We start from the raw sequence: 14,670 nt of genomic DNA, 5'->3' as shown, positions 1-14,670 counted from the left end.
ACCTAAACTCCTAGGCTCAAGTGATCCTTTTGCCTCAGCCTCCTGAGTAGCTGGGACTACAGGCACCTGCCACAATGCCTAGCTAGTTTTTCTATTTTTAGTAGAGACGGGGTCTCACTTTTGCTCAGGCTGGTTACAAACTCAAGCAATTCATCCATCTCAGCCTGCCAGAGTGCTGGAATTACAAGTGTGAGCCTCTGGAGTTGTTTTGGTTGAAATACATGAATAGATTTTAGCTTATACAGATATGTAATTCAGAAGGAATGGGTTTCAAAGTCCTCCTAAAAGGATCTCAGGGACTTTCAGGGAGTCTTGGGGGGCACTTTGAAAAGAACCACTGTCTTATAAAGAAATTTGAAAGAATACGTTTCAAAAGTGGCTGTCCCTGAGTGGTGAGATTGTGATCCTAATTTTTTTCTTTTCATTTGTATATACATATTTTCTGCATTGAAGAGGGATGACTTTTGCAAACTAAAAGTGAGACAGAAAGAATGTACTTATGTTTAGTGAAGAATATGAAGCCTTGGAAACCCAGGGAAAGAGGTTTATACTTGGGAAACGAAGGAGCCACCATAATGTTTTAAATAGGATAATGACTTAAATAGGATAAAGAGTTGTGTTTGGAAGTAGATTAGAATAGGAAGAGAGCAGAGGGAGAGACGCTTTTCCAGAGTTTTGTAGTCATCTAGGTGAGTGGCAGTGGGCCAGACCTCAGGTGTTGGCAGACACAGAAAGGGACAAACTCAGAAAGACATTTTGAAGACAGACTGACCAAGAGTGGGGAGCAGAGTCAAGGATAAAGTTAAAACATGTGAAGAGGCCAGGTGTGGTGTCTCACACCTGTAATCCTAGCATTCTGGAGGGTCTAGGTGGGTGGATTGCCTGAGCCCAGGAGTTCAAGACCTACCTGAGCAAGAGTGAAACTCTGTCTCTACTAAAAATAGAAAAACTAGTGGCCTTGTGGCAGGCACCTGTAGTCCCAGCTACTCTGGAGGCTGAGGCAGGAGGATCGCTTGAGCCCAAGAGTTTGAGGTTGCTGTGAGTTATGATGCCAGCGCACTCTATGACTATGCGTAATTTCTAGAAAAGCAGTTCTTAAGCTTTGTGATCTTATGACCCCTTTCTACAAAACTCAGAACTCCAAAGAGAGAACGGAGGGCACAGAGTGAGACGCTGTCTTAAAATACAAAAATAAACTGAAGAATGTTTTCTCCCTTCCATCCAAGGGTAACCTTTTCTGAACATGACCCTGATGGAGCTCACTGAAGTCTCATTTTTTTTTCCAGAGTTGGGCAGCACGTTCAAGGGCTTAGGAGAAAGTCAGTACACTTCCCCACCTGAACCGCTCCCAGTTGCTTCCCGAGGAGCAGGTCCGCACCTATGACCGCCCTGGAGAGAGGCCGGCGCTGACCCGGGCGGGCAGGTGGTGAGGGGCGCGCGGCAGTGTGCGCGCCCAGGCTCGGTCGTATGCACTCCACCACCCCCATCAGCTCGCTCTTCTCCTTCACCAGCCCCGCAGTGAAGAGACTGCTCGGCTGGAAGCAAGGAGATGAGGAGGAAAAGTGGGCGGAGAAGGCGGTGGACTCCCTGGTGAAGAAGCTGAAGAAGAAGAAGGGGGCCATGGACGAGCTGGAGCGGGCGCTCAGCTGCCCGGGGCAGCCCAGCAAGTGCGTCACCATCCCCCGCTCCCTGGACGGGCGGCTGCAGGTGTCGCACCGCAAGGGGCTGCCGCACGTCATTTACTGCCGCGTGTGGCGCTGGCCTGACCTGCAGTCCCACCACGAGCTGAAGCCGCTGGAGTGCTGCGAGTTCCCGTTCGGCTCCAAGCAGAAAGAGGTGTGCATCAACCCGTACCACTACCGCCGCGTGGAGACGCCAGGTGGGTGCGCTTCACCGGGAGGGTGTAATGTCCAAGGTCAAGTCATGCTCGTGTCACGGGGAGCCTTGGAAGAACTAAAACTTTTTTTTTGGGGGGGGGTGAGGTGGGACAGAGCCTTACCCTGTCGCCCAGGCTAGAGTGCAGTCACATCACAGCTCACAGCAACCTCAAACTCTTGGGCTCAAGTGATCTCTTGCTTCAGCCCTGGGCGTAGCTGGGACTACAGGCACTTGCCACCACACCTGGCTTGTTTTTCTGTTTTTCAGTAGAGATGAGGTCTCTTTCTTGCTCTGGGTGATCTGGAACCCCTGTGCTCAAGCAGTCCACCCACCTTAGCTTCCCAGAGTGCTCAGATTAAGGTGTGAGCCATTGGGTGCCTGGCTCCAAAATTCTGTAGTCTGAAAAAAATCTAGAAAGAAGAGATTTTCTCTTAATAGACATCTAAACTGTATGTGATTTGGAAAATGCAGTTTTCTCATGATGTATTTAGGATGAGTTAACATAATGATTTCTCCATTCTTGGGGCCCTGAAAGTTTTTAAATGACCTTTGATAATGATTAGCTGTAAAATAAACCAAACTGAACTATGCTAAACTAAACTAAAGAAAGTTTTTTGGGTGTCATTTTGCCCAAGATTAGGTAAGTGGAAGGTGTCCTATCTGAAAACAGCCAATGAAACTATTGCTGGAAGTCATTCCAGACAGTTTTTAAAATATGGTTTTAAATATCATGATGGCATGGCTTAATGACAGGCATACTTTTTGAAAACGATTTTTGTCCTCACGTGAACATTGCAGCGTATACTTACACAAACCTAGTGGAAGAACCTACTACACACCTAGGCTGTGTGTGCCCTGTTGCTCCTACGCCACAAACCTGTATAGAGCATATAACTCTACTAAGTACTGCAAGAATTTGTAGCACAATGGGGAGTATTTGTGTATCTAAACATGAAAAAGGTGCCATGAAAATATGGTATAGGATCAACATCACATATGTGGTCCTTTATTGACCAAAATGTCACAGGACACCTGACTGTAGGAAAGCACTGTCCTAAAACTCTGCACACGCTGATGTGTGCATGTGTAAACATGTATTTCCCCCCTTTCTGGAGAAGTGTGGTGTTTACCTTGTTCCTTCACCCAGGCTGTGACAGGATTTTACTGTGATCTCTTTGGACTGAGCGTTTCTGTGGCATTCTAGGCAGGAATACAGTTTTTAGGGGCTTTCTCTCTTGGATTGGCCATCTGCCTCATTCCAGGAAACCAAGGGGCTGACACAGTAGTACAAGGAAATTGTAAATGTCAAGAGAGAGTTCAGCTACATAATAAGTGATTCATGCTCAGCTTGCATTAGTCTTAGATAGGTGACCTTTCAGAAGCCCCAAACTTGCCCTCAGGTTGTAAAACTTGCCCTCAGTTGTTGCAGAACTGTTTTATATTTAAAAAATAAACAGCCAATGAAATTATTGCTGTTTTCAGAGCCACATCTGCTTCCTTTTTTTTTTTTTTTTTGGAGACAGAGCCTCAAGTGTCGCCCTCGGTAGAGTGCCGTGGCACCACAGCTCACAGCAACCTCCAACTCCTGGGCTTAAGCGATTCTCTTGCCTCACCCTCCCAAGTAGCTGGAACTACAGGCGCCTGCCACAATGCCCGGCTGTTTTTTGGTTGTAGTTGTCATTGTTGTTTGACAGGCCCAGGCTGGATTCAAACCCGCCAGCTCTGGTGTATGTGGCTGGCACCTTAGTCACTTGAGGTACAGGCTCCAGGCCTCACATCTGCTTCATACAAGAACCTTGTATGAGAAGGTGATTAGATGGTCCCACACTCTTGGCAAAATCTGAGCTCATTTTCCCTGAATTGTGGAGTTCTTTGCTTTCTTCTTTTCTTTCTTGCTTCTTGTTGGACTCTGTTTACGTACTTATGGAAAACAAGTTAATAATTTCTGTTTATGACAAAAATGACTTGATTCCTTTCTGTGTCTCCTAAGATGGGAATGACTATCAAGCATCCAAAATAGACTCAAATGGAGAAATGTTCATTAAGAAACCACCTCTCTTTTCCTGAATAATGTAGTGTTAAAATGTAACAACTTGTAAGAACTATCATGTAAAATGTATCTGGTTTTGCTTTTAAATATTAGAAACCTAATTTTAAAGAATTATTTGCTATTTTAATTTTTCAAATATGTAAGGTCCTTTTAGGAATGATAGATAATGTGAATGTTTCACATATAATAGATAAATTTCATATTATTGTACTTTAGGTTTGCATTTCCAGAATGAAAGATGGATAAAGACCATATTTAAGCTACATTTTTTTTAACTCCTGATTTTGATTTTTTTTTTTTGCAGTTTTTGGCCAGGCCAGGTTTGAACCTGCCACCTCCAGTATATGGGGCCAGCGCCCTACTCCTTTGAGCCACAGGCACTGCCCCTGACTTTGATTTTTTTAATAGAAAAAGTAAGTTTTATATCTAGTTATCTAGCCATGTTCAAAGTAACTATCTTGAGAATAATAAACATGTAAAGGTTAAAAGTTGGGTGAGTTCTTAATTATAAAGCTTAAATTTTACCTTTGAAATCCCTCATTTTTTTTCTTTTTTTTTAGGCAAGGTGCAGTGGCTCACGCACTGCTGTAATCCCAGCACTCTGGGAGGCTGAGGCAGGTAGTTTGCTTGAGCTCACAAGTCCAAGACCAGCCTGAGCAAGAGTGAGACCCCGTCTCTTAAAAAATAGCCAGGCATTGTGGCAGATACCTATAGTCCCAGCTACTTGGGAAGCTGAGGCAAGAGGATCTCTTGAGCCCAGGAGTTTGAGGTTGCTGTGAACTATGTCGCCAGAGCGCTTTACAGAGGGCAAGAAAATGAGAAAATGGTCTCATTTTATGACCATCCATTTTAGATATATTGAAGGCTGCATTCTGATTTACTTTTCATTCAGACAGTCACTTAAATAATCAATTTCAGTGCTTCTCAAGCTATCTATAATAGTTTTTGTTTTCTTAAATTTTCAGTCTTTCAAATGAACACTTTACAATACAAAGGAATTACTAGGCAGAATAAATATTTAAAAGGCTTATAAAGCGCAAGCCCAGTTTTAAAAACTATTTATTTCAAGACATAAAATAGCAGCTGTCCAATTGCTGTTAAAACTGTAAGCTCTAGTCCCTTCACAGACTGGTACCCAACAATTGGTGAAGTGTGTCTGGTCATCAGTCACATTCTGCCTGACACACGGCTACAAACAAAACAGAATGTTCTCACGGTGCAGGGTGATTTTATTCCATTTGGCGCTGGGTGTTATTTCAGGAGAGTAATTTTTCTTTTACATAAAATATTTACATAAAATATTCATACTATATCAAAACAACGTGACTTTTGACAAAGAGACACAAGGATTTTTTCCAGCTCTTCTGTGAGCTGCTGTGTTCCATGTACTCCATGCCTAGCACTGAGATGTAAAGATAGCAGGTGTTTAAAAGGTGGCATAAAATAGAAAGGGGTGTCGGTAAGCTCACTGTGTCATATGTGCAAGCAGCAGCTAAGATGTGGAAATGGAATTAAGTCATTAGGGATAGCTTTGTTTTGAGTACACATATTTAAAAACACGATCAGTGCAAATCTAAGTAACTGAGCCACTCAGGCTGAATAATAACCAGGATGATACTATCAGTTTTCTTTGCAAACATTCACTGGTTTTGGTTTCACCTAGATGGTAAAAATAAAGTATCAAGATATTTGTCATGATAAAGGAAAATACTACCTTTCTTTTCTCTTGGTGCCTCAGATCTGTAGGCCATGAAGAAATAAATAGAAGTCTCTAGATTGAGAAGGGAAGGAGGCATATGTTTATCGATGTTAGGTATGCACTGTAAATATCTTACATTAAAACTGAAGTCACAAAGATTATTCAAATTCTTCTTCATCAAAGAAAATATGTATTTGAACATTCTTAATAATTGTGATAAGGAAGTGTCATTGAAAAAAGAAGCCATATGTCATTTCTTGTGTCAGCTCCTCACTTTAGCTGTTTATGAGGCAAGTCATTTTTTTATTCCTGCATAGTTACAGAATACATTACAGGAAATTCAGCGGTTTGTTTTCCTTATCACTTTTGCATGGTGATATTAAATGTTTGTTCTCTAATGCCGTAAGGCAGTGTATGTATGCAAACGCTAGCTTGTAAAGGGGGAAGAAATCATTTGTTTCTCTGCCACTCTCACCTGTAGTGGCTTTAATTTAAACATTTTATTTATACTTTTGAGTTTATTTTCTGTCCATAGGACTGAAAATTATTGCTTGTTTTAGAAAGCAATAAATGTATGATAGCAAAGGCAAAGGGCAGACTTTGTGGTGAAAGTTATTGTTATACTACAGTTACTGTCCATTTATCTCAAAACATTGACTTTTTTAAAGACTTTTTTTAGAGCAGTTTTAGAACGTTTACTTCTTTTTTACAGTTTTTGGCCAGGGCTGGGTTTGAACCCCCGTATATGGGGCTGGCGCCCTACTCCTTTGAGCCACAGGCGCCTCCCCTAGAACGTTTACTTTCTATGAAAATTTTTTATTGATACTTGATAGAAAGTGTGATAGAAATGAGCCACCTCATCCATCCCCAGAAACAACCTCTTTAAAACCATTTCTTAATCCTTTGTTATTTTTCTCCTTCATTACTAAAAATTATGGAGGTAGTTCTAGATAACATGCATGTACACCTGTTTCCAAATTTATCAGCTTTAGATGATTTTATTGACTCTCTTACATAAAAAAATGAAGATTTAGCTCATTTATTATATATGAGCTCATTGTATGAGCTTTTTCCTTCCTTTTCCCAATCCTTGATATTTGTTTTTTAGTTCATAGTGTATACAGTATTTGTCTTTGGTTATTCTACTGGTTTCCATTGTGGAATTTGAGGATGGAAACCGTTTGCCTTCAGAGATCCATTGTCAGTGTTGTGGTGGAAAGTTTGAAGTAGGTAGATTCTCATTTCTTTGTACGTGACTTGGAGGTGATCCTCTAAGAGCTTTGAAAATATTTCATTTACTTGGGCGGCGCCTGTGGCTCAAGGAGTAGGGCGCTGGTCCCATATGCCGGAGGTGGCGGGTTCAAACCCAGCCCGGCCAAAAAACCAAAAAAAAAGAAAATATTTCATTTATCCTGCAACCAAAAAAAAAAAAGAAAGAAAATATTTCCTTTCCCCTGTGATGTTTAAGACAGAATGACTAGATCTGGATCTGTTCTCATTAATTAGCCGCTTCACACTCTATGACCGTTCTCTGTATGGAGACATAGATACTTTTTAGTTCTCAGAAGTTTTCTTCTGTTATTTCTTTGATTATTTCCTCCTTTGTTTTCTCTATTCTTTGTCTGGAAATTAGGTTGGTCACAGGTGGCACTTCAACATTTATGAAGCACATTTTTTTATGACAGGTGTTGCAACCCTTTAGAAGTTGATAGGAACAGTGAAAGCCCAGGCAGAGGTTGCCTTTGAGAATTTCATTACATTCTTAAATTTTGTATAGAATCACAATCAGGAACATTCACATTTTTATGAAAAATGGAACGTAGAAGGAACATGATAAAATGAACAAGTTTATATATAAACCGACATCTATATAGTGCTTTACAATTAACTTATTTACTTTATTATTCACTACTTGTATTTTACTTTTTTAAAATTTTAGGTTAATTTGAGGGTACAGATAATTAGGTTACAGTGTTTGTATTTATTAGGTATAGTCTCTGTTGCAGTTGTGTCCCCCCAGGAGTGTGCCATAGACCCCCACTTTGTGCCCATTAAGTGGGAACACCAATTCCCCCTTTACTCGCTCCCTCCTTCTCCCCATCTTGAATTGAGTTTTTCTCTTGTGTGGGTTAATAACTTTTAGTCACTCACCCTTAAATCTTTCCAGTAAGGATAAACAGAATATTTTTTTTATTTCAGCAGCACTACTGAGCCTGGAATTGAGGCTGGTTATCTAAATAATGCAACACAGTCTTGAAGGAAAAATTTGTGGGCATCATGTTTCATTGTAAGCAGTAGGAACCAATTTTTCCTTTTTTAAAAAAAAGACTTTCTTGGCAGAATTAAAGGACGATGGAAGCAATCAGGTCTCTAGGAGGCCACGTAGTAGGACAGCTCTGGTCATTTCCAAGATAGGGATGAATAGGCAGTCATGAACTGTGACATCATGCTTAAGATTCAGGTGCAAGAATAAGGACTGTTGGTTTATCTTGACCCACACACTGAGGTGGGACCTTACTGGACAATTTCATAATGAGCACAAAAAGTAGTAGAGGAATGGTTCCTAAAGAAAAAAAAAAACTTTTCTTGGGCGGCGCCTGTGGCTCAGTGAGTAGGGTGCTGGCCCCATATACCAAGGGTGGCGGGTTCAAGCCCAGCCCTGGCCAAACTGCAACCAAAAAATAGACGGGCGTTGTGGCGAGCGCCTGTAGTCCCATCTGCTCGGGAGGCTGAGGCAGGAGAATCACCTAAGCCCAAGAGCTGGAGGTTGCTGTGAGTCCTGTGACATCACGGCACTCTACCGAGGGCGGTACAGTGAGACTCTGTCTCTACAAAAACAAAAAACAAAAAACTTTTCTCATTAAAAACTAGGTAGACCAAAAAAGCAAGTGTCCACTCTATTCCACACTGATGAGCAGTGTCCAATTCTAACTCTCTCTTTCCCTCCTGATCCTAGTGCTGCCTCCTGTGCTGGTGCCAAGACACAGTGAATATAACCCACAGCTCAGCCTCCTGGCCAAGTTCCGCAGTGCATCCCTGCACAGCGAGCCGCTCATGCCACACAACGCCACCTACCCTGACTCCTTCCAGCAGCCTCCGTGCCCTGCGCTCCCTCCCTCGCCCAGCCATGCCTTCTCACAGTCCCCATGCACGGCCAGCTACCCTCATTCCCCGGGAAGTCCTTCAGAGCCAGAGAGTCCGTTTCAACACTCAGGTAAGTAAGAGCTGTGGCCTGTGGGAAATATGGGAAAATAGGACCCAACGTGCTTAATTATGGTGAACCATCGTAATTACAGTCATCGTAACTGACATCCGTACAGTGCTTTTCAGTTTACAAAGCAATCTCCTGTAGGTTCTGGACCCTGTCACCCTCTGAGATGCTGAGGTCCTTGCCTGTCTTGGAGCAATTAGCCTGGCGCTCCAACATGTTTTTGCTCTGGTATCTGGTTCTAATCCTCTGGAAGTGCTTAGAAACCAAATGGATTTGAATAGCATCCCTGAGAATTTCTAAGGATTTTTTTTTTTTTTATAAAGGCAATAGAAATAAGATTAAAATACTTTTCTAACCCAAGCAGGAAGACTTGGCCTGAGAGAGCAGCACAGAAGATCAATGCATTCTTTGAGTGCCTTTTTCAATAATCAGAGGGAGTCTCTGCCTGCAAAAGATGTACTTGTATATGTCACTGACCAGAGAGGGAAGCCCCAGCTCCAGCCAGGACCATTTCTATTTTGCTATGCAATGCCAGGACAGCATCTTGAAAACAGAGCTTTGAATTTACTGAATTGAATAAGCTATGGAAGAGAAAAGGAGAATCTGAGGGAAAGACTCCTATGCCCCTTACGTGTTTGACTCTGTCCAGACTCACAGTCCTAAAGGCATGCATAAACACATTTGGTGCCAGGTGGTACAACCTGCCTCCTCCATTCATGAGGTTCATTTATTTAACAGATATTTATGAAACTCTTAACAATATGCAAGCATTATTTTAAGGTTGCTAAAAGGGGAATTAAAAAGTGACTAAACGTTATCTATCCCTGTCCTTAGAAAACTTAGAAAATGTGGGAGGATAATGGGAGTTGCCTCTTCCCTTCTGAGTTACATGGTTCTTTTTGCCTCAGCAAGTTACATATACATCTACTGTTACACTCATTACACTGTCTTATATAGTTCCGTGGGTGTCTGTTTTCCCCATCACACTGTGAGTCTTCTGTTTTCTGTGTCCAGCACAGAGCCTGAAATGCAGCCGCTGCTCATCAGTTGTTTACTGAGTAGATAAACTACCACACAGGTGTTTGGGACAGGAGCTCAGGACCATAGGTGTAGGTTTCATTGACTCAGTAAGTGATCACAAAGCATTTGCTAAGCTTCCAGCACTATGCCAGTGCTCGAGGTGCAGTGATGATTAAGATTCTGTATCCTTAGTTTCAGTTATCTGAGGTCAACTGTAGTCTGAAAATGTTCAATGGAAAATTCCAGAAATAAACAATTCATAAGTTTCATTGTAATCGCATCCTACTTTGAATCTCAGTGTTGTGATAAAATCTCCACCCAGGACTTGAATCATCCCTTTGTTCAGCGTATGCACACTGTATACAGGACCCCAGCCCGAGTCACTTAGTGATCAGATCACCTGCACAGTATTCCAGTGCTTGTGTTTGGGTAACTCTTATCAGAGGTCCCAAAGCACAAGAGTAGTGACACTGGTATGTTGTTGTGATTGTTCTGTTATTAGTGATTGTTGCTAATCCCTTATTGCACCTAATTTACAATTAAAACTTATCACAGGTATCTATGTATAGGGGAAAAATAGTCTAAACGGTTAAGTATTCATGGTCTCAGGTATCCACTGGGGGTCTTGGAATGTATCCCCTGAGGATAAAAGGGGTGTTCCTGTGGTCTCTGACCTGGAAGAGACAGTGACTATTGAAAACAGTCACAGAAACAGGTAAGCTTTTTATCAGGGAACCAGACAAGTGATGATAAGGGTTACTGAAGCAGCGATGTGGGGGTGGAGAGAAGGCAGTGAATTAGAGAAGGTGGACTCCAGGGGACCGGATGTGGGCTGAAGGCAGACAGCTGAAGTCTCGCAAGTGGCTGAGTTCACTGAGAAAGAGACACAACACAAAGAGCCACTCGAGGCTCGGCGCCAATGGCGCCAGCCACATACACCTGAGCTGGCGGGTTCGAATCCAGCCTGGGCCTGCCAAACAACAATGACGGCTGCAACAAAAAAAATAGTCAGGTGTTGTGGCGGGCACCTGTAGTCCCAGCTACTTGGGAGGTGGAGGCAGGAGACTCGCTTGAGCCCAGGAGTGGAGGTTGCTGTGAGCTGTGATGCTACAGCACTCTACCCAGGGCAGCAGCTTGAGGCTTTGTCTCAAAAAAAAAAAGAGGCACTTGAGGACAGAGAGCCATGGTTAACCAATGGGAGGATAATTGTTGCAAAATATATATTTACATACCACACATCTGGGCTGGAAAGACTTCCTGTACTATCTTTGAATTCCTGCCCTGGTTACACTGACAGGTTGATATTCTTTTTCCTCTTCCCACTCAGAAAGGGCAGGCCCCAACAGAAGCTGGATAATTTCTCACAGAAGGCACAGCCCCTTTCATCTCAAAGGAAATAATTCCTTTCTGAATGATTAACAGCAAAATGCAAACCTTAACAAGAGACCCACAGATACTATAAGGAACTTTTGAGATGAGTTAGTTCAGCCCTTCATTTTTTAAAAGATCTTTGTTGAGATATAATTCACATACCACACAATCCATTTCAAGTACACAATTCAGTGGTTTTATTGTATATGTCAGTAATTTTCTTAAAGTTGTGGTGAAGTATATCTAACTCCAAGTTTGGGGGTTTGAGAGTACAATTCAGTGGCATTAAATGCATTCATAATGTTTCGCTACATCCTCACTATCTGTTCTCAAATCATCACTCCAAACAGAAACTCTATACTCCCTAGCCAGTAGTTCTCCATTTCCACCTTTCCAAGCCCTGGAGCCCTTTCATCTCTTTTCTGCCTCCATAAATTTGCCTGTTCTAGGTGGCTCATGTAAGTGGATTCATACAGTATTTCCCCTTTGGGGTCTGGCTTATTCCGCTAGTTGATGTTGGCACATTATTTCCATAGTCTGTCTATGTTGCGGCATGCATTGGTACTTCATTTTGTGACTGAGCAGTATTTTGTTGGATGGATATACCACATTTTAAAAAACCCATTCATCGCTTGTTGGATCACTTCCACCTTGGAGCATTGTGAATGGTGCTGCAGTATCTCTGCATCCTGCTTTTCGTTCCTTTGGGTGTATACCCAGGAGTGAGACTGCTGGGTCCTATATAATGCAGTGTTCAGCCTCTTATTTTTCTAGGTAGGTTTACTCAGGGGCCCACAAAAGGGCCAGCTCGCTTTAAAACTCCTTCACCAGGGGTCACAGTAAATGTTCTCACAAGAAAATACCTTATCCATGGTTTCTGTTGTGGTCCATAAACCCCTGTGTTAGTATTGCTGTCCAGGCCTGTTAAAATGTTCATGGCGGCATGCACTGCTCAGTGGCTCCTGCCTGAAATCCTAGAACTTTTGGAGGCTGGGGCAGGAAAAAAATCACTGATCCCAGAAGTTTAAGACCAGCCTGGGCCACACATAATGAGACCCTGTCTCTATTAAAAAAACATGTAAAAAAAGTAATTAGCTGAGCATAGCGATGTGCGCCTGTAGTCCCAGCTACTCAGGAGGCCGGGGTAGAGCAGTGCTTGAGCCCAGTTGTTTGAGGTTGCAGGGAGCTATGATGATACCACACAGCCCTGTAGCCCGGGAGACAGAATAAGACTATATTTTTTTTAAAAAAAGTACATGGCTACATCTAATCACTAATCAGTTGAATCAGCATTTCTGAATATTGGGTCAGGAATCTACATTTTTCACAAACTCCACTGGCAATTTTTGTGCACTTAAGTGTGAGAATTACTTGTGTGGACCATTCAATTCAACAAAGTCAGGTTGATCCAAATGTTTGTGCAGCTGAATTGCACCACGAATGTAACAAGAGAGTTCTGGAATAGATATTAATTACACCTGTAATCTTGGCACTCTAGGAGGGCAGGGCAGGGCAGGTGGATTGCTTGAGTTCAGGCATTCAAGACCAGCCTAAGCAAGAGCGAGACCCTCATCTCTACTAAAAATAGAAAACTAGCCGGGTGTAGTGGTAGGCACCTGTAAGTCCCAGTTCTTGGGAAGGCTGAAGCAACAGATTGCTCAATCCCAAGAGTTTGAGCATAGCTTTGAGCTATGACTCCATGAAACTCTACCCAGGGTGACAGAGTGAGACTCTGTCTCAAAAAAAAAAAACAAATTAAAAAACAGTTTTTTTCTCTGCCTCATAAGTTTTTATTGTGTTGTGATTTGCTTCCTGATAAAATAGTCACTGAATATGTCCCATTTGTTTAACCATGATCACTGTCCAGTGATAGAACTGCTATCTGGGGAGAAGGGCCCTTCTCAGCATACCCCAGGCACAAGGTTGTTATTAGACTTCAGCTCTTCTGTGTTTGGGGGGCATATTCTGAATTATCTTAGGAACAGAACATCCCTGCGGTCATTGTACTATCCAGGGCAACATAGGAGCTGAAAACTAAGCTCATTTCTAAGAAAGATGAGCTTTCTCTCTGTTTTGCAAGAATAACAGACTATTCTGCTCTTGAGAAAAGCTGTCACAACAGCTCATAGGTTTGAGAATCTTGTTGTAAAGTCATTTGAAATAATGGAAACTAATTGACTCTTCACTGAGGATCTCAGAACAGCCAGTTTCTCTTGAGAAGAACCTTGTCACATTATGTGGTGTCCCTATAGCAGTAACTGTCCACCAACCCCAGGAGTTTAAGGCAAAAACTGTTGCAGCCCACAGTCTTTGTGTCGTTACAGTGTGATGAATCCTTTGTTCTGCAGCTTTCTCTTAGTTGACACACCAGCCCTGCCTTATCATGCCCCAGAAGCACCAAGGGACCCACAATGGCCAACCCGTAGATGCCACAACTGGTAGACGCTTGGTGCCTTCGGTGCCAAATGGAAGTAGTTTGCAGATGAAGAGCTAAATGTAGCTGTTTTCCAAAAGTGTTTCCTGTTATACCCAAACAAAACAAAATTTAAGAAATGTCTTGGCCTGCTCTCCCGCATGTGTTTTACGAGGTAGATAGCATGGCTTTGCATTTTAACTTTGGCATTCCTCAGTGCTAAGGAATAGAAGTTTTATCATCCTCATTACTAGAATGAGTTAATTTTCTAGTTTAACCTGGCATTTAGAAGTTCATAGTTCCTGATGTTTAGTGTGGAATCGGGAACTTAAAAAGTCAGAGTTCTTTTGTACGATTTGTGTTTTTACTGTAGATTTATAATAATGTCTTTCATTTGGCTAAGAGGGTGCTTTTAGACATATACGTGAATAGGGTCTTTATAAAATTTTATTTTAGGGTAGATATGTGTTACTCAATTTCAATGTTCATATAATCCATGTGGCAGTCTTGTAGAAATGCAGATTTGGGTTAGATCTTGGATGGGGGCCAAGAGTAGGCATTCCTAAGAAGTTTCCAGGCTGCTGTTCCATGAACCACATTTAAGTAGAGAGTGTCCAAAGGAGGTTATTATTTAAATATTCCAGAGTGAATCCTTTTATAAGTGAAGATCTTTTTGCAAGTCAAATAATAGCCTGTTAATTAATTTTCTTATAGATGTATATTCTAGTGCATATAGGAACAGGCTCTAGAATGGCTAAGATATTCAAGGAAAAGAGGGAAACAGCATAATCAGTAGGAAGACAGAGAAAGGATGTGAGTGGTAAGGAAAAAAAGAACTCTGAAGTTTGGTTGGTTAGAGGAAACTCTTTAACTTTAGAATCTGGAGTGAAGACATAATATCCATAGGGTTCCTAATGAAATATCCAGCTTCAAAATATTTTTATGGCATACACAATTAGATGTCCTATATAAATATACAAAGGGGAACATACGCCCCTCTGTGGAAGTTTTTTTTCTTAAATAATTTA

General features: G+C 42.0%; 1 protein-coding gene across 1 annotated transcript in view; it reads left to right on the top strand.

The window, feature by feature from the left end:
* Positions 1-14,670, top strand: part of SMAD9 (SMAD family member 9) — a 76,906-nt gene that overhangs the window by 44,059 nt on the left and 18,177 nt on the right. Inside the window, exons 2-3 of the mRNA XM_053563932.1 lie at positions 1,287-1,879; positions 8,584-8,841. Of these exons, the coding sequence (XP_053419907.1) occupies positions 1,468-1,879; positions 8,584-8,841 (670 nt within the window). The 5' untranslated portion in view covers positions 1,287-1,467. The remainder of the gene's footprint in view (positions 1-1,286; positions 1,880-8,583; positions 8,842-14,670) is intronic.

Source organism: Nycticebus coucang, chromosome 15 (genome assembly GCF_027406575.1).
Source record: "Nycticebus coucang isolate mNycCou1 chromosome 15, mNycCou1.pri, whole genome shotgun sequence".
Lineage (NCBI taxonomy): Eukaryota > Metazoa > Chordata > Mammalia > Primates > Lorisidae > Nycticebus > Nycticebus coucang.
Note: the sequence above shows the minus strand (reverse complement) of the source record. Positions and strands in the feature narration are given on the sequence as shown.